The sequence below is a fragment of the Heliangelus exortis genome, chromosome 4 (genome assembly GCF_036169615.1).
Source record: "Heliangelus exortis chromosome 4, bHelExo1.hap1, whole genome shotgun sequence".
Classification (NCBI taxonomy): Eukaryota; Metazoa; Chordata; class Aves; order Apodiformes; family Trochilidae; genus Heliangelus; species Heliangelus exortis.
In genome coordinates, this window is record NC_092425.1 from 26,756,321 (window position 1) to 26,776,083 (window position 19,763).

Here is a 19,763-nt window from a genome sequence, read left to right on the forward strand (position 1 = left end):
AACTGGGAAAGGGAAAAAAGCTTTGACAACTTTACTGTGATTTGACAACTTTTGCTTCAAAGCCAGAGTCTGCCACAGTCTATTAAACTGTACATTGCCTAAGCCCACTCAGTCTTGCATTAATTACAAATGACAAATCAGATATTGAAAAATGTATTTATCAAGAGAAAATTAGGCAACACAAATCACAGCAGCATTTTAATGTAACTATTCTAGAGGTGGTATCTTTTTCCTGTGAAAAATGGGCAGGTTCTGCTAAAAACATTAAACTTTCAACTCATTAAAATTCATCTCTAATTTTCCCGAATAAAAAAAAAATGGTATCTCAAAACAAAACTATGTGAACAGGTGAAAATGATGACAGCAACGTGAAAGCTGATGCTCTTGGCATAAAATAGCACTTTTTTCTTCTTCTACCCCATTCTTCCCTTGGAGGTATTGCAGTTTTTACACAAGCAAGATTGACTTACCAACACAACTGTGTATTCACTTAAGTCACTCACATCTCTAAAAACTTGGTGTCTTTACTACCACTAGTTTAATGAAAGCATAAGATCCCTGTCTGTGCACTCCAGAGTATGCAACATAAGCCAAAACTGGTCTTTCAGGGGAACTGAAGCAAAAAGCAATGTATTTCTCCTTTATGGCACCGAAACTGTGGCTGTCTACTTGGTTTTCTGTAGCAATATGAAGACACAATCACTCTGACAACTGTTCTGGAAGTACGGGATAATGGTGGTAGGTTAATCAAAATCTCAGACTACTAGGAAAAAAAAAACCACCAAATTTTTGTTCAAATACACTGTACACATCTGTACACATCTTATGCCAAGTATACATCTTGGCTCATTACTCTTTGCTCTTATGTGTGTGTGATTGACCACATTCTGGCCTAAGCTTCATGCTATTCTGAGAAGATTGGGAGCACTCATTGCATAAAAACAGCTGGAATTTTCTCTTTCATTGTATCCTTCTACAGAAGAAAAGGGGAAGATCTGTGGCCACATTCATGCATTTGTGGTTTGGGGTTGAAGACTGCATGGTCCCAAGCGCCATCCTCTTTGCAGTGTTACACAGTTCTGAACTAAAACTCAGCTGTTATTAAGAGAGCTGAATTATTTAGAATGACTGTGTCATGCAAGGTATTTCTCAGATACCTTGGAGTCTGAAAATTGTATTTTGCATACCAGCTATGGCCATGCATATTTTATGGCTTGGAAAGGTAGAACTGAAAAGCAAACAGATTGTCTGGGTCAATCTCAACCTTAGATCTCCAATATTTTCTCTGGTTTGTTTGGCTCCCAGTCTGTCCTAAGGTTTTGTACCCCTCAGCCTGGGAAAGCCCTTTGGCAGGCTCACAGTTGACCCCTGTTGAGTGACAATTGAAAAATACAGAGAAAATTCTTAGAGAAAATGAACATCTTTGCTAGTATCTCGAACCACTGTTTTACTACAGCCCTCTCCTGCAGCCTGGAAGGAGCACCCCTTGCTCCTCTCTGCAAACACTTCGAAGCCTGCGGGGGATGCTCCTGGGGTGCTCCGAAGCCGGGACCTCTGAGATGGGCCGGGGGCTGGGACTTGTGCCTCCAGGGCAGCACTCCACCCCACCCCTTCTCCTCCCACTACCCCTGCCACCAAATACATACAGAAATAAATAACGGGTCTGACACGGAAAAAAAGCCAAACAAACACACACACAACACCCAACCCAGCACCGTGGTTGTTGGTCATTTTTCACCGCCCCTTCGCATAATTAATATATTCGCGTTTCCTCCCACCCTCCCAATGGGCTACCAGCTGCAGCGGTCCTGAATAGCGATATTAATTGGGCTTTGTCATGCAGAATACCTCCATTTTCTATAGCAGGTTACAAAGGGGCCTTTGGCAGACGTGGCGGGCTCCCCTTGCCGCCGGCCCTGCCCGGCTGCGCCCCCCACCTCTCCCCACGTCACGCAGGTAGCGCCCACCTGTACCGCCCCCCCCTGCAGGGTCATCTCCAACCCACTGGTGGACGGTGCATGGTCACCTCCAAGTCACCGCTACTGCCCAGGGCTGCAGGGTCGCCTCCAGCCCTCTGGTACTCACTCCAAGGTCTCCTCCAACCCACAACTTGCCGATGCGGGGGCAACTCCAACCCACCAATGTTCGGTGCAAGGTCGCCTCCAACCCACCGGTCCCCCAGTGCGGGGTCACCTCCCAACATGCCTCTTTCCCGGTGCCCAGTGCCGGGTGACCCCAGCCCACCTTTCTCCGGAGCTGCCTGGGGCAGAGTCATCTCCACCCCACCGTTCCACAAACGTCCCTGGGACTCTTGGACCTGGCTGGGCCCCTTTCCCTGGATAACACAGCAAGTCTTAGCAAGAGTTTACCTCCGAAACGATCTAATGTTTTATTAGATCGGCAATTGGGGGTGATTATGGTTAATTGGTAAGCCCCGGAATCAAAAGAGATTTGCCATTATAGGCCAATCGTACATTCTCTGTATGATATAAATAGTGTAGAGTGTGGCGTATGGATATTCACTGCAAACTAAAGCTAATTATTATTTGGATACCAAGCCACTACTCTCACCGTTGATTGGCACTATTGCCTTCAGAGTATCTTTTCCCCCATCTTGTTTCTTGTTTTGACAGTTTAAATCCAGGTCTATGTGACATAGAAAGCTAATAAAATTCTCATTTCATTGTTAATCTGATTTCATCGCAGTATAGGTTTTCTAGCCTCACACCTGCATAGCAGGGTGTAATTCCATTAATAATAATTAAAAAAAAAAAAAAATCAACATATTCATTGCATGTCTTTTCCCTGATGATATATTGTGAGCAGTGTGAGTTGAAAAAGAGCCATTTATTCTCACCGTGAATGAGTCTGCCTGGAACTGAAGACTTCACCTGCCTCCTCAGTCAATTAGGAATGTATCGAAAATTCTACCAGAAAACGAGTTAAATTAACCGTTAGCTAATTTCCTTGTGTCCCTCCTACATAATCCCCCCTTTTCAGCTTGCCCCAGAAATTACCACATGTTGCAAGGTTCAAATAGTGCCTAATGAAACAGTGACTAAATGGTTCGCTCAAACCCACAGTGCAGCCCTTTCGCTGTGTCTTCAAAAGCCTGGGGGGTTGCAGCGGTCGGGAGCCCTAAACTAAACTGAACTAAACTGAACTAAACTGAACTAAGCTAAATAAAATAATGATGATGATGATGATGATGATGATGATGATGATAATAATAATAATAATAATAATAATAATAATAATAATAATAGTATCCTCGAGTTTGGAAGTAAAATACCGCCAGGCAAGGCTGAGCCCTTCCTCCCTCCCCGCTGCACACAGCTTGGGGCTGCGGCACCCCGGCTGCCACCCGGGCAGAGGAATGGTGTCCTCCCACCCGGAGCCCGGGGGAAGGGGAGCGCCTTGGGGACATGAAGGGGGGCGACAAAACTCGCCTGCGAGAGCCTTCGCTACGCTGGTGAGAACACACGTGAGCTGCCTGGGGAATGACACGCAGCTTTATTTTAATACCCCGTGTTGGTGCTTTCTCCGGGGTGTGGGGGATAGAAAGTGATTTTAAAAGGAGCTCCCTCCTATTGCCGGCAGGCAGTGAGTCTCCCGGCGTTCCGAGATCTCTCCGACGCATTCTTTAATTCAGACGTAGCCGAAGTGTTTTCTCCCTTTTCCACAGTGGTTCCACAGTGGTAAATTGTAAGGCTTGCTTTTATCGAGGTTCCTTAGTTTGAAGTAGGAAAGAAAAAACAACCCGGGGTCGTCAATCTTTGCAGAACCCGCCCGAAGAGGAGTTTTTGCCCCGCAGTTACAAGTTCTTGTTCCCGTCTAAAGCGGCTTCACTGAAGTGTCATCTACTAAAATTCGGCGAATTCCGCAAAGAGTAGAGTCACTTCTTTGAAACGGTGGGGCTAATACAAAGTCATCAAAGCACTATGGTTCTTGTCTTTAAGTGACAACCCTCTTTATTGAACGGTTTGAAATACGCCTCCTGCTTTTCAATGTCTCTCTATCCATCTTTGTCTGCTCTTCAGAAAAGTAGACAATATAAAGCAAAGCCTGGCGAGCTCCCCACGCTCTGGCTTGGGCAGTGCCAACGTTAGACTTGAAATTGTCACTGCTTCATTAATCTGGAACTAGTTATTTTTCCAGGGCACACAGCACACGCTTCCGATCTGTTTGGGTTCGCTTCCAACAGCTTAAATCCCCCCGGACACGCTGGCTGGGGTCGAGGCGGGGGAGGAGGTGCAGAGGGGCCGAGGGCCGGCGCGTTGCCCGGAGTGGGGACGGCTGGAAAGCGCGGAGAGGGGCGGAGGGGGGCGGAGAGGGGCGCGGAGCAGATCCTGCGTGAAATCGCCTCTGTCACGGCTAGGTCTCAGCGCTCTGCAGCGCGGACACACGCCCCGAGGTTTCCCGAGTGGCACATTGGATTCAGGCTGCTTGTTATTCCTCGTCATGCCGGACTCCCCAGCAGCTGCCCAGCGCTCGGCTCCGCCCCACGGAGCGGTCCAGACACCGGAGGAGGCCCCGCGGGGACCCGGGGCCTTCCCAGGGCCGGGGGTCCCGCCGGACGCCCTCGGGACCGAGCTGCAAACCCTCCCCGCGGTTTTTTCCCCCAGGGCAAACCTCTCCCTCCCCGCGATTTCTTCCCCAGAACAGAACCCAGTTCAGCTGTCGGAGGTGCGCTAAGGCGACCGGGTGGGGTTCTCTCTCTCGTACTCAAAACCTTCTCAGTTATCCCGGATTCTTTTCGAATAGGCGCGAAAACTTGAAAAGATATATGAACCCTGGTTTGGGTTTTTTGTTTTTTGTTTTTGTTTTGTGGCTCGTTTTTTGGGGGGGGGGTTTGTTGGTTTCTTTTTGGGGGGTGGTGGTTTGGGTGGATTTTTTTTGTTGTTTTTGTTGCTTTTCCTGATTTGCTTTCTTTTTTGTTTTGGTTTGGTTTTTATTTTGGGTTTTGTTTGTTTGTTTGTTTTTTGTTTTCTCCACGAAGAACTACTAGCCGTTAGCTTCACACCCCGAATCCCAGAGGGGAGCACTCTCCACCCTGCCTGTGTCCTCAGTGCTGTGAGCAGGATGCTCACCAGGTTCTCGGGGCGGTGGAAACCGGCCTCTCCGCTTCCCGGACTCCTTATCCCTGTGGGCACTACAGAAACTCCCGAGTGGTACTGATCCTTCCGGCCGTGGCCTCGTCCTGCGGCTCAGCAGTCGGGCAGAAATGTGCGACAGGGGAAAAGAGCCCCGGGTTCCGCAAGGGCAACGCCGGGCACCGTGGAGCATCGCCGGGGAAATGGCCCAGAGGTGTGGGGGTAGCGGGAAGGATGGAAGTCGGAAACTAGAACAAGCTAGAGACAAATTCAGAGGGATTAGACAGATCAGCCCCTCCCCTTTCCATGTCCAAAACCGGAGCTACTGAGGAAGAAGACTTTCCCGCAGTCCCTTGGCCTGGACATCAGAGTCCCTGTGCTGAGCGCCCCCTTCTCATTTGTCCCTCACTTGCTCCCCACAACTCAGGCTGCGGCCTCTGCATCCACCCCAGGGCGTATCCGCAGCCGGCAGGGCCGCTGACCCCGTCGGTCCGGGGTGCTTGTCCCCGAGGCACGGGTGCAGGACATGTTCTGCAAGGAACCCCGGCCACACCGCGGTGCCAACAGTGAAGTGCCACCAAAGGCTGCTCTCCTTCAAGTCCGTGATGGAGGTGAGAGGCGCTAAGAACTCTAAAAAACGTTTCGGGAGCTCCCGAGAGAACTTCAGGGCAGGACTGGAAAGAGCAGCCAGGAGACAGAGGTGTTGCTGCGAAGCTCTGGCAGCCCGCGGCTGGCGCTGCCCCTGGGCAAACAGGTCCTCTCGGAACATGGTCCTGCCGTGGGTCTGATCTCGGTCGTGCAGAGCGAGACTCTTCAAGATGGGTGTTTTCCTCCAATTTTTTTTTAATTGGAGAGGGTTACATCGAATTAAAGGAAGCAAATAAGCTTCGAGGGGGGGGACCCTCGTTGATGGAGTGCTACGTTTGCTCATTCAGGCCTTGAAAGGTTACAGAAGGTCGGTAGCGGGGTCACTTGCACACATAACTCGCATCCCTCGTGCAAACACACGGTTTAATTGCGCGTCCTTCCTCTCGGCTCCCTGCCTACGGGGGTTGGTGGGGGTGGGGGAGCAGTGGAAAGTGGAAGAGTGACGGGTCTTGGCAATACAGAGGGGCGTCCAGGGCCTCTCCTTTGGTGCCGTCCTACACCTGAATGCCACCCCGCACACACATCGCCACCTGAAACCACCGCGCCGAGTTACAGGCAGCTCCTCTGCCGTTGAGGTGAGAGGCTCCTGCAGCCGCGGTGGAAGGTTGCTCATGCTCGTCTTTTCCTGACTGTCCAAAGCAGTGCATATTTGATGGACAACTTGCAGATAAGTGCAGTAACTGCAGCTGGGTATGTCGGGAACGCGCCTGGGTCGTATCCAGTGCTAAACACGGGAATAAGCCTGGAAAGCTGCATGGAGACTCATAATGTGTGGGCAGTGCCACAGCGGCGGTCTGAACCTCTCCGGCATTTCGTCCTCGACCTCTAAGGAGAAGAGAATTTATTGCTCCCACGGGAACAATAAAGATAAACGCAGTCATGTTTGCAGTGCTCTCAACCATCATCGTGACAAGTAACAAAGAAAAATAAGACAGAAGAATTTGTTTATTATTCACTAAGCTTGCAACAAATAGCTTTTCGGATCACAGTGAAGGGTAAAAATAATTTTTAAAACCCTGTTATATAGCTCCTGTTCCATATCCCCCAGACCCTTCAATCTCCTCTTCTAAGGACTTCTGTTCCCAGCCCTGCTGCTGACCATACCTTCTGCCTCAAAGTTTGCCTTTATGATGCCACCTTGTTTGCCTTGTAGATATCCTCTTCCAGCAGGCTATTGGGCAAAAGAGATTCCACCTCTCACCAGCTATGGGATTCCTGCCAGGCAGAATGGGTGGCGTCTGAGGTCTCTCCTGGGTCTGTACTCTGCTGCCGAGCTCTGCAGAACTCGTAGGAACTCGACATGTGGTGACCTTCACAAAGCTATCATGTCAGCTTGGTGGTTGGTGTTGAACACGAGGCTCGAGAATTATGAGGAAGTGATGATAAGCAGCAGACAGAAAAACAGAGTGACTGCTTATTCCTTATTTCTTTGGAAAACTGATGAGAAAACTAATATTAAGTGAGGAGATGACCACTGCCAGTCTTGAGCCCTGAAAGAGTGTCAGGAAAAAAACTGTGCATCACACTGTGTGGGAGAAAAAAAAAATAATAGAAGAAGGGAGTGGGAGAAGAAAAACACTAAAACATTAAAACATCTGGGAAAAATTTATCTTAATTTCTAACTGTTGAATGCTGGACTTTGAAACCCTGCAACACATTTGCTGCAAGTTAGGGTATGTACAACTTCCAGCAGTTCCCCTGTCACACAGTCTTAGACTCCCCAGAAGTAAGTTGAGGTCAAGCTGATTGTATCAGCCTTTTCAGATACATCAGGACAAATGGTTGCATCATTCATCTTTTCCGAATTTTTTATCATGAAACATTTACTTTGAAATAAAAAGAAACCTGGTGATATCACTATTTTCTTTCAACCCCTGAAAGATACATGCAAACATTTAATTAGTACAAGAAATCTCAACTAATTTAATTTTCCTTTAATTTTTCAAGAAATTGTAAAATACTGAAGTGAAGAGATCCCTTCTCATGTATGGCTGGAGGAGGTAAATTCTAGAAGAGAGAAGTACTCACATATTCACTGAACTGTGATTTCATAGGGTTACATGAAAACAAGGAATATCTTCGCAGATTTTAAATACTTTTGAGTCCTGCAGTATCACCCAGGGCATGATACTTCTTCTGCCCCAGCACAGCTTTGCCTTCCCAGGCTGTTGCAGACCTGTTGACTTCTCCCTATTCCAGGACAGGGATAACACTTCAAAAGGGTGGTCCTGTGGTGCTAATTGCTCCTCGCAGAGCTTCTAGCTTGGAAAAGATCTGGTGAGGTTAGGTTATAGGGGCAAGCTAGACACAGGAAACTGAAGTAGAACAATAATCTCCAGGCCCCACCCCAGAAGATTTTAGGGTAAAAAAAAGCAACCCCTTCATCTTGGCTTCCCATGAGGTTCTCTGGGAGGAAGCCAGAAATCCCACCAGCCTCTTGGTCCCCCCAGCCTGGCAAGAGAGGGAGCCACCACTTGGGTGCTGAAAAGGAAGGTCAAGATTTTGTCTGTTTTTTTTTTTTTTTTCCAAGTCTAGGCTAGAAACTTCAGTCCTGCCCTTCCTTCCCCCTCCTGTTACACTGTGAGTGTGCTGAGCACTGGATCTGCCCCAGGCTCTGCAGCTGGGCTGGACTGCTGGGTAGTGCCCACACCATGCCCTCTCTGTCTTGTACAAGACCTGTCCACGCAACAGTTCTCTCCTCCAGGATCATAGTCATATAATCACAGAATAGTTTGAGTTGGAAGGGACCCTAAAGATAATACAGTTCAAATCACCCGGTCATGGGCAGGAACACCTCCCAATAGACCAGGTTGCTCAAAGTCCTGTCCAATCTGGGCTTGAGTACTTCCAGGGATGAAGCATACACAAAAACCTTGCAGTGTGGCCCTCTTCCTCAGCAACTATTCTCAGTGAGCATTTCCCTCTAGCATCCAGTGCACTGGGGTTACTCATGCTGCAACTGCAGTGATAGTCAGGCTTATTATTTGTTATCTGATTAGAAGCAGAGCAAGTCAATGAAATTGGAGACATACCTTAGAGCCAAAGCTCCAAGTTTAAGGATCAAAGATGAGTAATATAGGAATTGTTCTGTGAATTATTCACTTAAAAGATTTTGCTATAATTTCAGAGGCTGAAGTCAAAAGTATAGGTGGGGTTAGTGGGAAACCCACTCAAAAAAAAGGTCTGAATTTTAAATAGCACAGCATGCAAAAGGCACTTCGGATTTGCTCATATACTGCCTGCCAGGACTGCAGAAACTAGGAAAAAAAGTTTAAAAGAGGTTCATTTGGGACTGCCCAGCTCCAGCATCCCACTCTGGATCATAGTACCCTGACTGAAGCTCGGGACGGCCCAAGGCAGAAGCAGGATGGGGCCCTTAGCCGGGCACTGCCCAGCGCAAACTGTGGGGCACCCCCCCCCCCCGGAGTAGTTCTGCCCTCGGCGCTGCCTCAGAACCTGCGAAGGGTGCCTGAACGAAAAATCCACGCCGAAATGCCTGGATGCTGTCTCCGCGCCTGAGGGAAAAATAAAATTAAATAAAAAATTTCCCTGGTTTCTGATGAACACCATCCCGGTATAACGCAAGTGGAGTTTCAGCCTGGTGAAGGGCTGACGTGCTGCGTGGGGAAAGAGCAGCCGGTGCCGGGCGGGTTGGGCACCATCGCCTCGGCTTGACTCGGGATGTCCCGGCCCGGGATGTCACGGCCCGGGGTGTCCCGTCTTCTGGTGTCCCGGCGAGAGGTGTCCTGGCCTGGGGTGTCCCGGCGTGCAACCCCTCTCCCTGGCCCCGCTGGCGGCAGCGGCGGCCCCGGGCCAGCATCAGCCGGTGGTCCCCGTGGCGGTGCCGCCGGGCCAGCAGACGGGAGAAAGCTGTCAGCCGCGGCGAGGGCGTGCGCTGGCTCCGGCTGTAAAGTAACACAAAGCTGCTCGCCTCAGAAAACAGGCTTCATTAGCATTCCGCTCGGCCGGAGCGGGGTTCCCCCCATTCCTCCGCCTCCCTCCCTTCCTAGGCAGCCCGAGTCACGGGGGAACAAAACACATATTCGGGTTTACTAGCCGATGACATTTATTTCTAGTTTTTAAGGAGGTCTGACACATATACACCAGTGTTTTCACCGTACAAAGGACTGAGGAGAAACGCACCCTGTCCCAGTCAGTCCACCTTCGCGGCTTGGACGAGGCTGGCATTAGGGAGCAAAAGAAAAAGAAAAAAAAATTATCGTCTGATCTCATTCAGTTAAATAAATATAAATATTTTTTAATATAAAAACTATTCACAAACAAACCGCCGTCCCATACTCGAACGACCGATCTTTATTTCTTTTCTTATTTTTGCTAGGAGGTCCGTCTAGGAAGTTCTCAGCCCTACAGGTTTTTTTTGTTTGTTTTTCAGTTTTTTAATACCTCGTTTTTCGGTTCCAAACACGGTTTTGTTGGTTGCTTGGATTTCAGGTTTGCTTTTTGTTTTGCTTTGTTTTACCTTTATATTGCCTGTGAGGAAGGCGGGGGGAGACACCTTGGGTCGTGCTAGTCCAGCCCCGTGTTACATATTAGGAAGAGCAGGTGCCCGCTCCTGGGGTTACATAAATAACATTTTAGTTGAACTCTCATGACTAAATCATTTACTTTCCAAAAATATATTTATATATATATATTTATTACTGCGAAGGGATGGAAATGAACCTCCCAAATGTGGAGAGCCAGCCCACTGCGGGTCGGAGGGCTGCTGTCCCCGGGGCAGCGGTGCCAGGTAAGCTTCTGTGCCACAGCCCCGTTCCGGGCTGGGCCCCGGAGGTGGGAGCGGAGCTTCGGGCAGGGTTCACAACGGGGAGATTTCTTTATCCTCCGTAGCCGATGAGGGGGATAGAGACTCCTCATCCTCCGATCTGGGGTAATGCCCCTGGCTGATGTTGCACTTGCAGCCTCCGTGGGAGTTTCGCTGGGTGCCTTTGCCCTCTTTCTTGTGCTTCACCCTCCTGTTTTGGAACCAGATTTTCACTTGCTTCTCGGACAAGTTCAGGTAGGTGGCTATCTCGATCCTCCGCAGGCGGGACAGGTACATGTTGGAGGAGAATTCCCTCTCCAGCTCCAAGAGCTGGGTACTGGTGAAAGCTGTCCTCATCCTTTTCCCGTTTTGAATTTGGCTGGAATCGGACCCTCCTGGGCGGGAGAGAAGGGAGAACTTAGGTAGGACGGAGGGAAAGGGGAAAAAAAAAAAAAAAAAAAAGAGAGAAAAGACATTTTCCCGCAGCTCTCCGCCCTGGGGCAACCGCTCCCCCCCTCAGGCACCCTCGGGTGAACCCCTTCTCCTGTTTCTTGACCCCCCTCCCCGGCGGCCGCGGAGCTCCTACCCATGCCGAGGCAGTGAAATCTCCGGGGGTCGCTGACGCTGTAGGTGGTGGCGGAGCAGGCAGGTGGGTGATGCGCTGGGTGCCCCAAGGCGGCGGCGGCGGGCACGGCGGCCGCGGGCGGTGGGTGCTGCGGCGGGTGGTGAGGGTGTCCGGCCCGCGGGCAGCACTGGGCCTCGCCGGCGGAGGCAGGGAACTGGCTCTTGAGCAGGGGAATGGCCCCGCCGCCTCCCCCGCCGCCCCCGCCGCCCCCGGCGCCGCGGGAGGAGTGCAGGTGCGAGGTGACACAGAGCGGGCAGACGCAGAACGCGCCGCTCTTGCGGGACGGGCATCCCGGGCCCGACACCGACATGACGAGGGGAGAAGGCATGCTGAGAGGGATGAAGAAGTCCTGGCCGTGGTGATGCTCAGGCAGGGACGGAGCCGGCCTCGAGGAGTCTTTGATGATTAAGGAGTCGACATAGAATGAACGGGACATTTCGGAGGGCTGCCGAAGCCGGGGGCGGCTCTCCCAAAGTCCTGGTTTTTCAGCTTGGCCAAGTTGCCACTGAAGTCCTGGCGAGGCGAGAAGGTGCTTATGTTTGAGAGCTGAACAAAAGGGTCCCTGGAGAGGGCTGGTCTTAAAGTCCCCCCGCCTGGATCCCCTGCGCCGGGGTTTTATATCAACTATTTAAACACGTGATGGCTGAAAGCCTCGCAGATCTAAATCTCCCCGGCTGCCCAGGACGGCAGGAGAGGTTGCCGGAGGGGAGGGGGGAGGCATAGCGCCCCCCACCCCCCACATCCAAAGTGTGCGTGCTCGCTCGCTGCCCGATGACTGACTTCAGTCCTTCGCCTCCGCCTCCGATAAATTACAGGAACGAGGGAGCCGGGGAGGGGGCGGCTGTCCCGGGCTCCGCCGCGGCCCCGTCACACGTCCCGCACACATCCTCCTGTCACCACACCCGGGTGTGTGTGGAAAATCAGCCGGAGAGAGCTTCTGCGTGGGGATTTTCCCCGAGGAGCACGCTCCTTTCCCCGCAGGGAGGGAGGGAGGGAGGGGAACAGGTGATGCGCTAAAACAAGATAATCAACACCGACATCCCCCCCTCCTCCCCCGGGGGCTGTGACACTCACGGAGGTCTCGACGCCAGCACCTTTCCCCGGTCCGTTCTACTCCCTGGAGCAGGACTCCTCCAGGAGGCCCTTCCCGCACTAGAGGAGCCAGAGGCACGGATAAAGACATAGATAAAAAATTAGGGATCGCGTGTGTATATGTGCCTGCGCATACATGGGCATGTAGGGTGGGTTGATTTTTTTTCTTTTTTTCTTTTTTTTTTTCCTTGCCCTTTTCACCCCGAGTGAATCTTGCCAAATTGGCAATTACTCCTACAGACAAAGCCTTCAAATATCTGGACACTTCTCAGCCAAATGGTATCAAAACGGAAAACTTCCAAGTGAACTTCCCCGACTGCTTCAGGATTGCAGCACAGCGCTAATGAAAAGCGAACATGTCAGGGGGGAGATTCTTTGATCTCCACCAAGTTTGCTGAAGCAATCATTCAAAGTAAAATTGGATAAACAGCTAAATACGGTCGGTGGCTCCGAAGCATTTCAGATTGCATTAAAAAGCCAAGCTTTTCGCAGTATATTACACGATTTTCCAATGACCTGTTTTATGGGAGTTTAAGAAGAGACTTATCATTAATAGAAGGGCGATCGTGCTCTTGTTTGGCAGATGAGAAGCGGCGTTTAAAACCTCAGATCCCATCCCACTTGACTCGGGAAAGGGAAGTGACAACTGTGCTCTAAAGCAGAAAACACACACTACGCCTGATTACCAGAGGCTGAGCAGAGGCGAGAGAGTGAATTAATAGCTGTAACGTGTTTAGAAGCTGCTGTCGCCTACGAGGGCCGGATCGGGACATGGACATCCTCTACGAGTCTTCCCGCACACCCACTCCCCTGCTGTTTAAACCCGGCAAAATAAAATTGCTGCCCGCCTTCTCATGGAAATAGCATTTCCTCGCCCCTGGGACCAGAGAGGCCCAGCGGTACAATTCGAGCCTTGGTAAGAGACCAGGTCTCACCCTGCTGTCCAGTCTTCCTCCCCATGCTGCCTCATGCAGTGCCATCCCCACCCCCTCCGAGCAAGGGCTAGCTCAACCCCAGCCCTGTTCGCCTTTTTTCCCCCTCCGGCACGCCCTCGACGGCCCCGAGTGAGAAGGATGCAACAGCCTTTTTAGGGACACTCCGCACTCGGTGATCTCAGGATTTATGGATGGCAATTAAAGTTTTATGAATTGCAGCTGAGGCTGGTTATGGAGCTATTTGAATGTGATTAGAATTCAATTAGAAAGTGTTTACCGGCCGGCGGGGCTCCGGAGTGTAAACAGAAAGCTATTCCAGCAATGCGCTAATCCCGCGTCTTGTGACAACAATTAGGGACTCGCAGGGTTTAGGCGGGTCGGCTCCGAACTCACCTACTTTTCCCCAAACTGCTGATGAGGGCTCAGCCGAAGCCCCGGAGCCGCCAGGCCCCAGAGCCCTGGAAGCGGCGGGGTCCGGTACCGCGGCCCGGGCCGCCCCCGAGGCCTCCGGCTCTTGGGGCGCTGGGAACTACGGTCCCGGGATACGACGGAAGGGGCTCCCGGGAGCTCTGCCTCCTGCGCTCTGGTGGGGCCGGTGAGATGTTAATCACGGTCACAGTTGGGATTTCGCGCACCTTGCCCCGTTCAAAACACGGGGGTTTGAGCAAATCACTGTGGTTTATTTATTTATTTATTTATTTATTTATTTATTTATATCTTTTACGAGAGCCTATCCTGCAAAGGAATCATTAAAAAATCCCTATCGTCCTGAGTGGAAAAAACTATCTGCAGTGATAGAGTGGATCTGGTGAGTGAGCTGTCTTAAGGGAAGGCGGACAGAGCAACAGTCGGATCAAAATTGCAGTTTGTAATTGTTATAACAAACCAAGTGCCGTGATGGAAGAGAGGACAAGAAATAAAAATAAAAATTAATAAAAATCAAAAAGCAAACCCACAGAGAAAATTCCACCCCTCAAAGCCAGAGCAAAAAAAAAAAAAAAAAAAAAAGTCATTTGAAAGCAAAGATATCCCAAACCAGGCGGAATGATGTAAGGCGTGCGCCCACATCACATCGGCCTCGTTACAATTTTATTTTTCAATAATTCTGTCTGATAAAATTTCATTGTCCATTAAGTAATCCCCGAAATGAGAGCTCTTATGAGCCTATAATGAGCTCTAATTGCTACGACTGGGAGAGCCACGTGGAAGGATTTAGAAGGTATTAAGCAGTTGGGTACAGAGCACAGGCTGTTACCTAGCCATTACTTTCATAATTCAAGGAGAAAATTAGTCCTTTTAAGGGAAAATCCTTTGATTCCCTTCATTCTGCTCGGGGTGACAGAGTATAGCTTTGTCTGCCTTTAGTTCAAGACAGTGTAACAAATGAGAATGTAACGAAATTGCCCCCTTTTGAAAGTGGAGCAGTTCAAAAAGAACATCAGAGCCGCTCCCCTGGTCCGCCGAGCGCAGGACTGGGTGCTGGTCCCTCTTTTCTTCCAGATGTCTCTAACACCTTTATGTAGAAGAGATTCACGGCTTAAATGACAAAAGCAACTCTTTCTCTTCCCTCCCCCCACCCCTGAAGCTCCCGACAGAAGAAAAAGCAGTGCCCTCCCGCAGAAAGCTCCAGCTTTCAGGCGCTCATCTCCGCCGAGTTCACGGGAGGTGCTGCCCCCGTGGAAAGCGCCGCAGCCCGGGGCGTTTCTGTCAGAAAAACAAACAAACAAACAAAAAAATCCAAACACAAACTCCCCCCACTCCTCGAAAAAAAAGATAACCAACACGAAGCAAACAGCCTACCCCCAAAACAAAAACAAAAAACAACCAACAAAAAAAACCCCAAAACCCAAAACGCACACGCATACAAAAAGCACCGCCACCACCACCACAACAACAACAAAAAAAAACCACCAAAGCAACCTTTGCGGTGCTTGCCGTGGTGGTGAACATCGCGGCGGGGGGACATGCGGTGGCGCTGGGCTGGATACACCGCGGGCTGGATCAGTCCCTGGGTGGCAAAGCCCCGCTCAAAATCAAGCCCTGCGTGGGCAAGCGAGGGGCCGCGGGCTCCTGCGCTGTAATCGCATTTATTCGCTAATCTAACATTGATTTCCTATTAGTTTCCAAAGCGATTGGCAATCTCGAAGCAGGGTTTTGTAAAGTGAAGGCAAGCAAAAGACAGGACTTGCCCCCAGCTCCCATTAAGGAGGTCATTATAAAAGCGTGAACAAGTCTATTAATGTTTTATTGAAAGCGCATCGTTAACTTGTATCCATCCTTTTCTGAAAGTGGCATTGTGATATTGCTGTCTGTGGCACATCTTACCCAATATAGCCCGAGATTTCTCCATTATCTGTAACCAAGCAACACTTTCTGAATACCAAAAATTGAAAAGAACCGCTTAGTCTTCAAGAAAGTCCTCAATAATAGTGGAAAAGAACAAAGATCCAGGAGACAACAAAATGCCACAGGGGTGACTTTTCATGAGCAATTATCTCTCATTAATCAGAAGAACAGCTGCAATATTAATTTTCTCTCTTTCTTCCTCTCTTTTCACAGTCCCCAACATTTGAATAATCATAAATTTTGATTTCATGGAGGAGCAACATTGCCAGAGACTTTCAGACACAAGCTACCTACGCCGGACGCACGCTTTGCTCATAGCTCTTGTGTTAAGGCTGCCAAAGAATAAAGTAAAGAAAAGAGAGGAAAAATTCAGGCTGGGCTGTTTCTCTCACCGCTTTGCCTCGGAGCGCGGATTAAGCCAGGGAACGGCCGCCCCGCAGCCCCTTCCCTCCACCCCTGACTCTTTAACTCATGGAAAAGTAAGGGGCGAACGTACCGAGTGTCTGTGCTAGCTTAAAGCGTGGGAGTTTCAACAACCTCGCTGTCCATTTAACTTCCAAACATGAAGCCAAGCGTTGTAGATCTGTCCAAAGAGACAATCTTTGGGCGTAACATGCATTGTGAGACATCAAAAGGCCCTGGCGTTATATGCACTAAGAAGTGCATTCAGCAAGAAGGGTGCAATGCCTCTCCTTTCAGGGGCTCAGCCGCTGATTGTTTAACAAGCGACGTCGCCGCCTCAAGAAAACCGCGCTCCTCCAAAGATAAGGGTGTAACATTAAAATTCACTTTTTTTTTTTTTTTTTTTTTTTTTTTTTTTTTTTGGTGTCGGGGGGAGGATTTCAAAGAATCTCATTTAGGGCAGGAGCCGGCGACCGCCGCGCCGGGGATGAGAGCCGTGCCCTGGGGACGGGACTGCGCAGTGCCACCGGCCCAGCTGCTCGCTGCCCAGGGGAAGAAGGGCAGAGCCGAGGCCGAGACGCCACTACCCCTCCTACCCTCCCACACTCTGCCCCTCTCCGGCCACCCGACTTTCCCTCCTCGGTCTCGGAGAGCAGAGGCTGGGAGCCCCGTCCCGAAGCTCTGCTCGCCGCCCGTCAGCTGAGCGGGCTCACCCAAGGGTTCGCAGGCTGACTGCGGGTTGAGGAGGAGGAAAAATCTGCTCCCCCCTACTCTTTGCCGCCGATGCGGCTCCCCAGTGTCCTTTCCTTCCACCGGAGATTTCCTTTGCCCCCGCCCCAGTCACCACCACTTGGCACAGCAGCTCCCCCGGGAAATCGGGCAGTTTCCGAGTTGGCTGAGAGACCTGCGGAGTCCCTGCGAAAAGAAGAAGGACAGATCATCTGTCTCCTCTTCCCTGGTGCGGTCGAGCCCTCCCACACCCCCCGTATCCATCACCGGCAGACCGGGGGTGCTGGTAGGACCCGGGGGCGTGGAGCTCGGGTGCGGCAGCCCCGGGTCCCGCCAGAACGTGAGCAGCCACTTCGTGCTGGGAAGAAACCTGTCCCCTTATTCGCCCCTCCACAGTCTTGGGGACATGACTCTGCTCCCACTTTACCTTGTTGGTGCTTTCCATTCAGGTTTTTTTGCACCCAATGAGATTCTAAACACGTCGTCCCATGTGGCTGTAATCTCACATTTGAGTGAGTGCCTCAAAAAAGCTGCAGCAGCAAGCAGCAGCCTTCAGTGAATTCTTTTCCTTCATGACCTAACTCTGTATCTTCTACCTTTACCTGAAGATCTACTGTGATATATTTCTTAATATAAAAACCAGTCATCAGGCCTTATTCTGCTTACTTTTAGAATTTATTTTATTTTTTATTGTGTCTGGGAACTTCTCATTATTCACTTTGCAAGGTTTTTCCTAAGTGACTTGGGTCTATAATATGTGGGTACAAGCCCTATTTCTCTTCCTCTTCAACCCTCTTAAAAAGAGTTTAGGATTCCCTTCAGTGGCTGGTTGCAAAGATTTCTCATTTGCACCTTCCCACCACAGTGAAGTCAGTGTTTCTGCACTATCCTCCTACAGGAAATTTCATGGAAGAGCCAGAGGGGAAATGTCCAATCAGATTATTGCTATCTGCAGTCTTGCCAGGTATTTCTGTAAGCCTGGCTTTGCCACATCCCTAAGAACTCTTCAGATATTGGTCAACACCAGGCCTGACACTCCAAGCAGTCTCGGCCCTGGTTTCATTAACAACCTTTGTTTAGAGTTCTGGTAGCTAAAATTTTTTGCTCCTGCAGGCGACGTGTATGAGGGAAAGCTGTGATGGTGTGCGTATCTTTAAAGGGGTTAAAGCTAAACCTCTTCACTAGTCTCAGTAGAAGTTTGTGGTGTGAAATGAAGCTGAAAGTCCGTGCTTATGTGGATTCAGAATGCTGCTGTGGACTCACCAATCCACCAAAGAATGTGAGATTCTGTGTAATATTAAGCATTCTATTTAATTTCTGTCCTTGACATTTGACCCTGATACATTTTGATCCTCAGGGTTCATGCTCATTTGAAGAGTTTTGCCTGACAGTGACCAAAAAGCAGTCTTCTGAATTTGTTGCTGCTGCACATTTTTAGCCAGATTAACAGGAATTTACATTGAACTCAACTTCTGACAGAAATGAAGAGGCCATCAGACTTATCATCATATTACAGGATATGTCTGTTTCACAGTCTGAATATTGCCCCAGTTTTGATTTTGTCTCTTCCAGCCTAAAATGGACCATAATTTTTTTCCTTTTTTTCTGGAATGAAAGTATGGCTGTGGAATAGTAGTCAGTATCTGCAGAGCTGGGAGTGCCATACTGGAAGAAGCAGATTCTCTGAGGAGTATAGATGACAAAGTCAGCACAAGCTAGGAGCTCTGTGGCTGAACATGATTCTGTGACTGAAGCCTCTGGGCACATTAATCCATGTTTATGAAGTGTTACCATGCTGGGGTTAGGTGACAGGTGAATACAACCACAGAGCATAACAGGCACAGTCATTCCACTGAGATAGAAATACTACAGGCACTGTGTGTGGGGAAAATTTGTCTGGGATGGCAGACTGCTCTCCCTCAGGAAGGACTAAGAGCAGGTGCAGAGAACAGCTATAGGAGCATAGTATTAAAAGAACATGTCCCTTTGTGAGAAGACTCAAAGAAAGGCAGTATGGCTGTTGTATATAGCAGTGAGGTAAGTATCCCTGAAGATGAGATCAAAGCTATTCCATCTAAAGAAGAATATCACCACAAGAACAGACGGATATTCTCTGGTCATGTAAAATTTACCCTGTAAATAAATACAAAAAGCACTTCTGAGAGAAATGAAGCTCTGAAACTCATTATGGGCTTTACCAATGGAAATATGAAATGGAAGTAGTTTTAAAAGAACACTTGACACATTTCTGTATGTTATGGAGCTGTACATGAAGTTATGTGGCTTTTTTCTGAAGTGAAGGCCAATAAAAAGGCTGCTTACTATCCATCTTGACATAGTACTGACATAAAACAGGGTTATTGATTATCTAAGGAAACTTATTTGCTAACAAAGATACTGGATTGGTATTCCTAGAAACTGAGGTCCACAGGTCAGCTAGAGCATGGCTTGAAGCAGCACTCTCCTGCATCTTCCCTGTCTATCCTGTACCATCTATGTCCATTGTCCAGTTAGCATTCTGGATACTGCCTCTGGTCTGAGAGGAACTGGCAGTGGTTTGGTTTTTTCCTTTTTGCATGTGCTCTTAAGATAACGGAAGACAAAAACCAGGTGTGCCAAAATGGTGGTTTTTTTCAGAAGTCAGAGTAAACATCAGTCTGATTTTGAAATGACCTGGAAACCTCAAACCTACCATCTCATTTCTTTGTCTCTTCACAATATAGTCTTAGCTTTTTTCAAGCAGCTGTTCTGTGAAAACAAATCTCTAATGTCTTTCACCTCCCTGAACAGGAAACCCTTTTTCAGTTTCATCCTTTTAATATGTAATTGTATTCTAAATTTAAAATAAAGGAAAAACCCCAAAGTTTCAGGAAGCAGTCTCAGTGAAGTACAGGTTAGAGTTAATTACCCTACTTCTTGCTTTGCCAGGAAAAGAGTAATGAAACACAGAAACACACAATATGAGCAGTCAAAATGGAACCAAAAGGAAGGTTTTATTGAAAAAATATAATTTTTTCTGCATAGCCTGCCTCTTCATATTTATAATGAATACCATGTCCAAGGTTCTGATGAATGAAGATCTATCGGAACTTATACTGCCAGAAGATGTAACTAGAAGGTAATGTCAC

The 19,763-nt window shown here is 49.2% G+C and overlaps 1 protein-coding gene across 1 annotated transcript; it reads right to left on the bottom strand.

The window, feature by feature from the left end:
- Nucleotides 1-9,789: 9,789 nt before the first annotated feature.
- Nucleotides 9,790-11,674, bottom strand: GSX2 (GS homeobox 2). The gene is made up of 2 exons (XM_071744265.1): nucleotides 11,093-11,674; nucleotides 9,790-10,901 (listed from the first exon to the last, which is right to left on the bottom strand). The coding sequence occupies exons 1-2, from the start codon at nucleotides 11,565-11,567 to the stop codon at nucleotides 10,561-10,563; spliced, it is 816 nt and encodes a 271-aa protein (XP_071600366.1). The 5' UTR covers nucleotides 11,568-11,674; the 3' UTR covers nucleotides 9,790-10,560.
- Nucleotides 11,675-19,763: the final 8,089 nt, after the last annotated feature.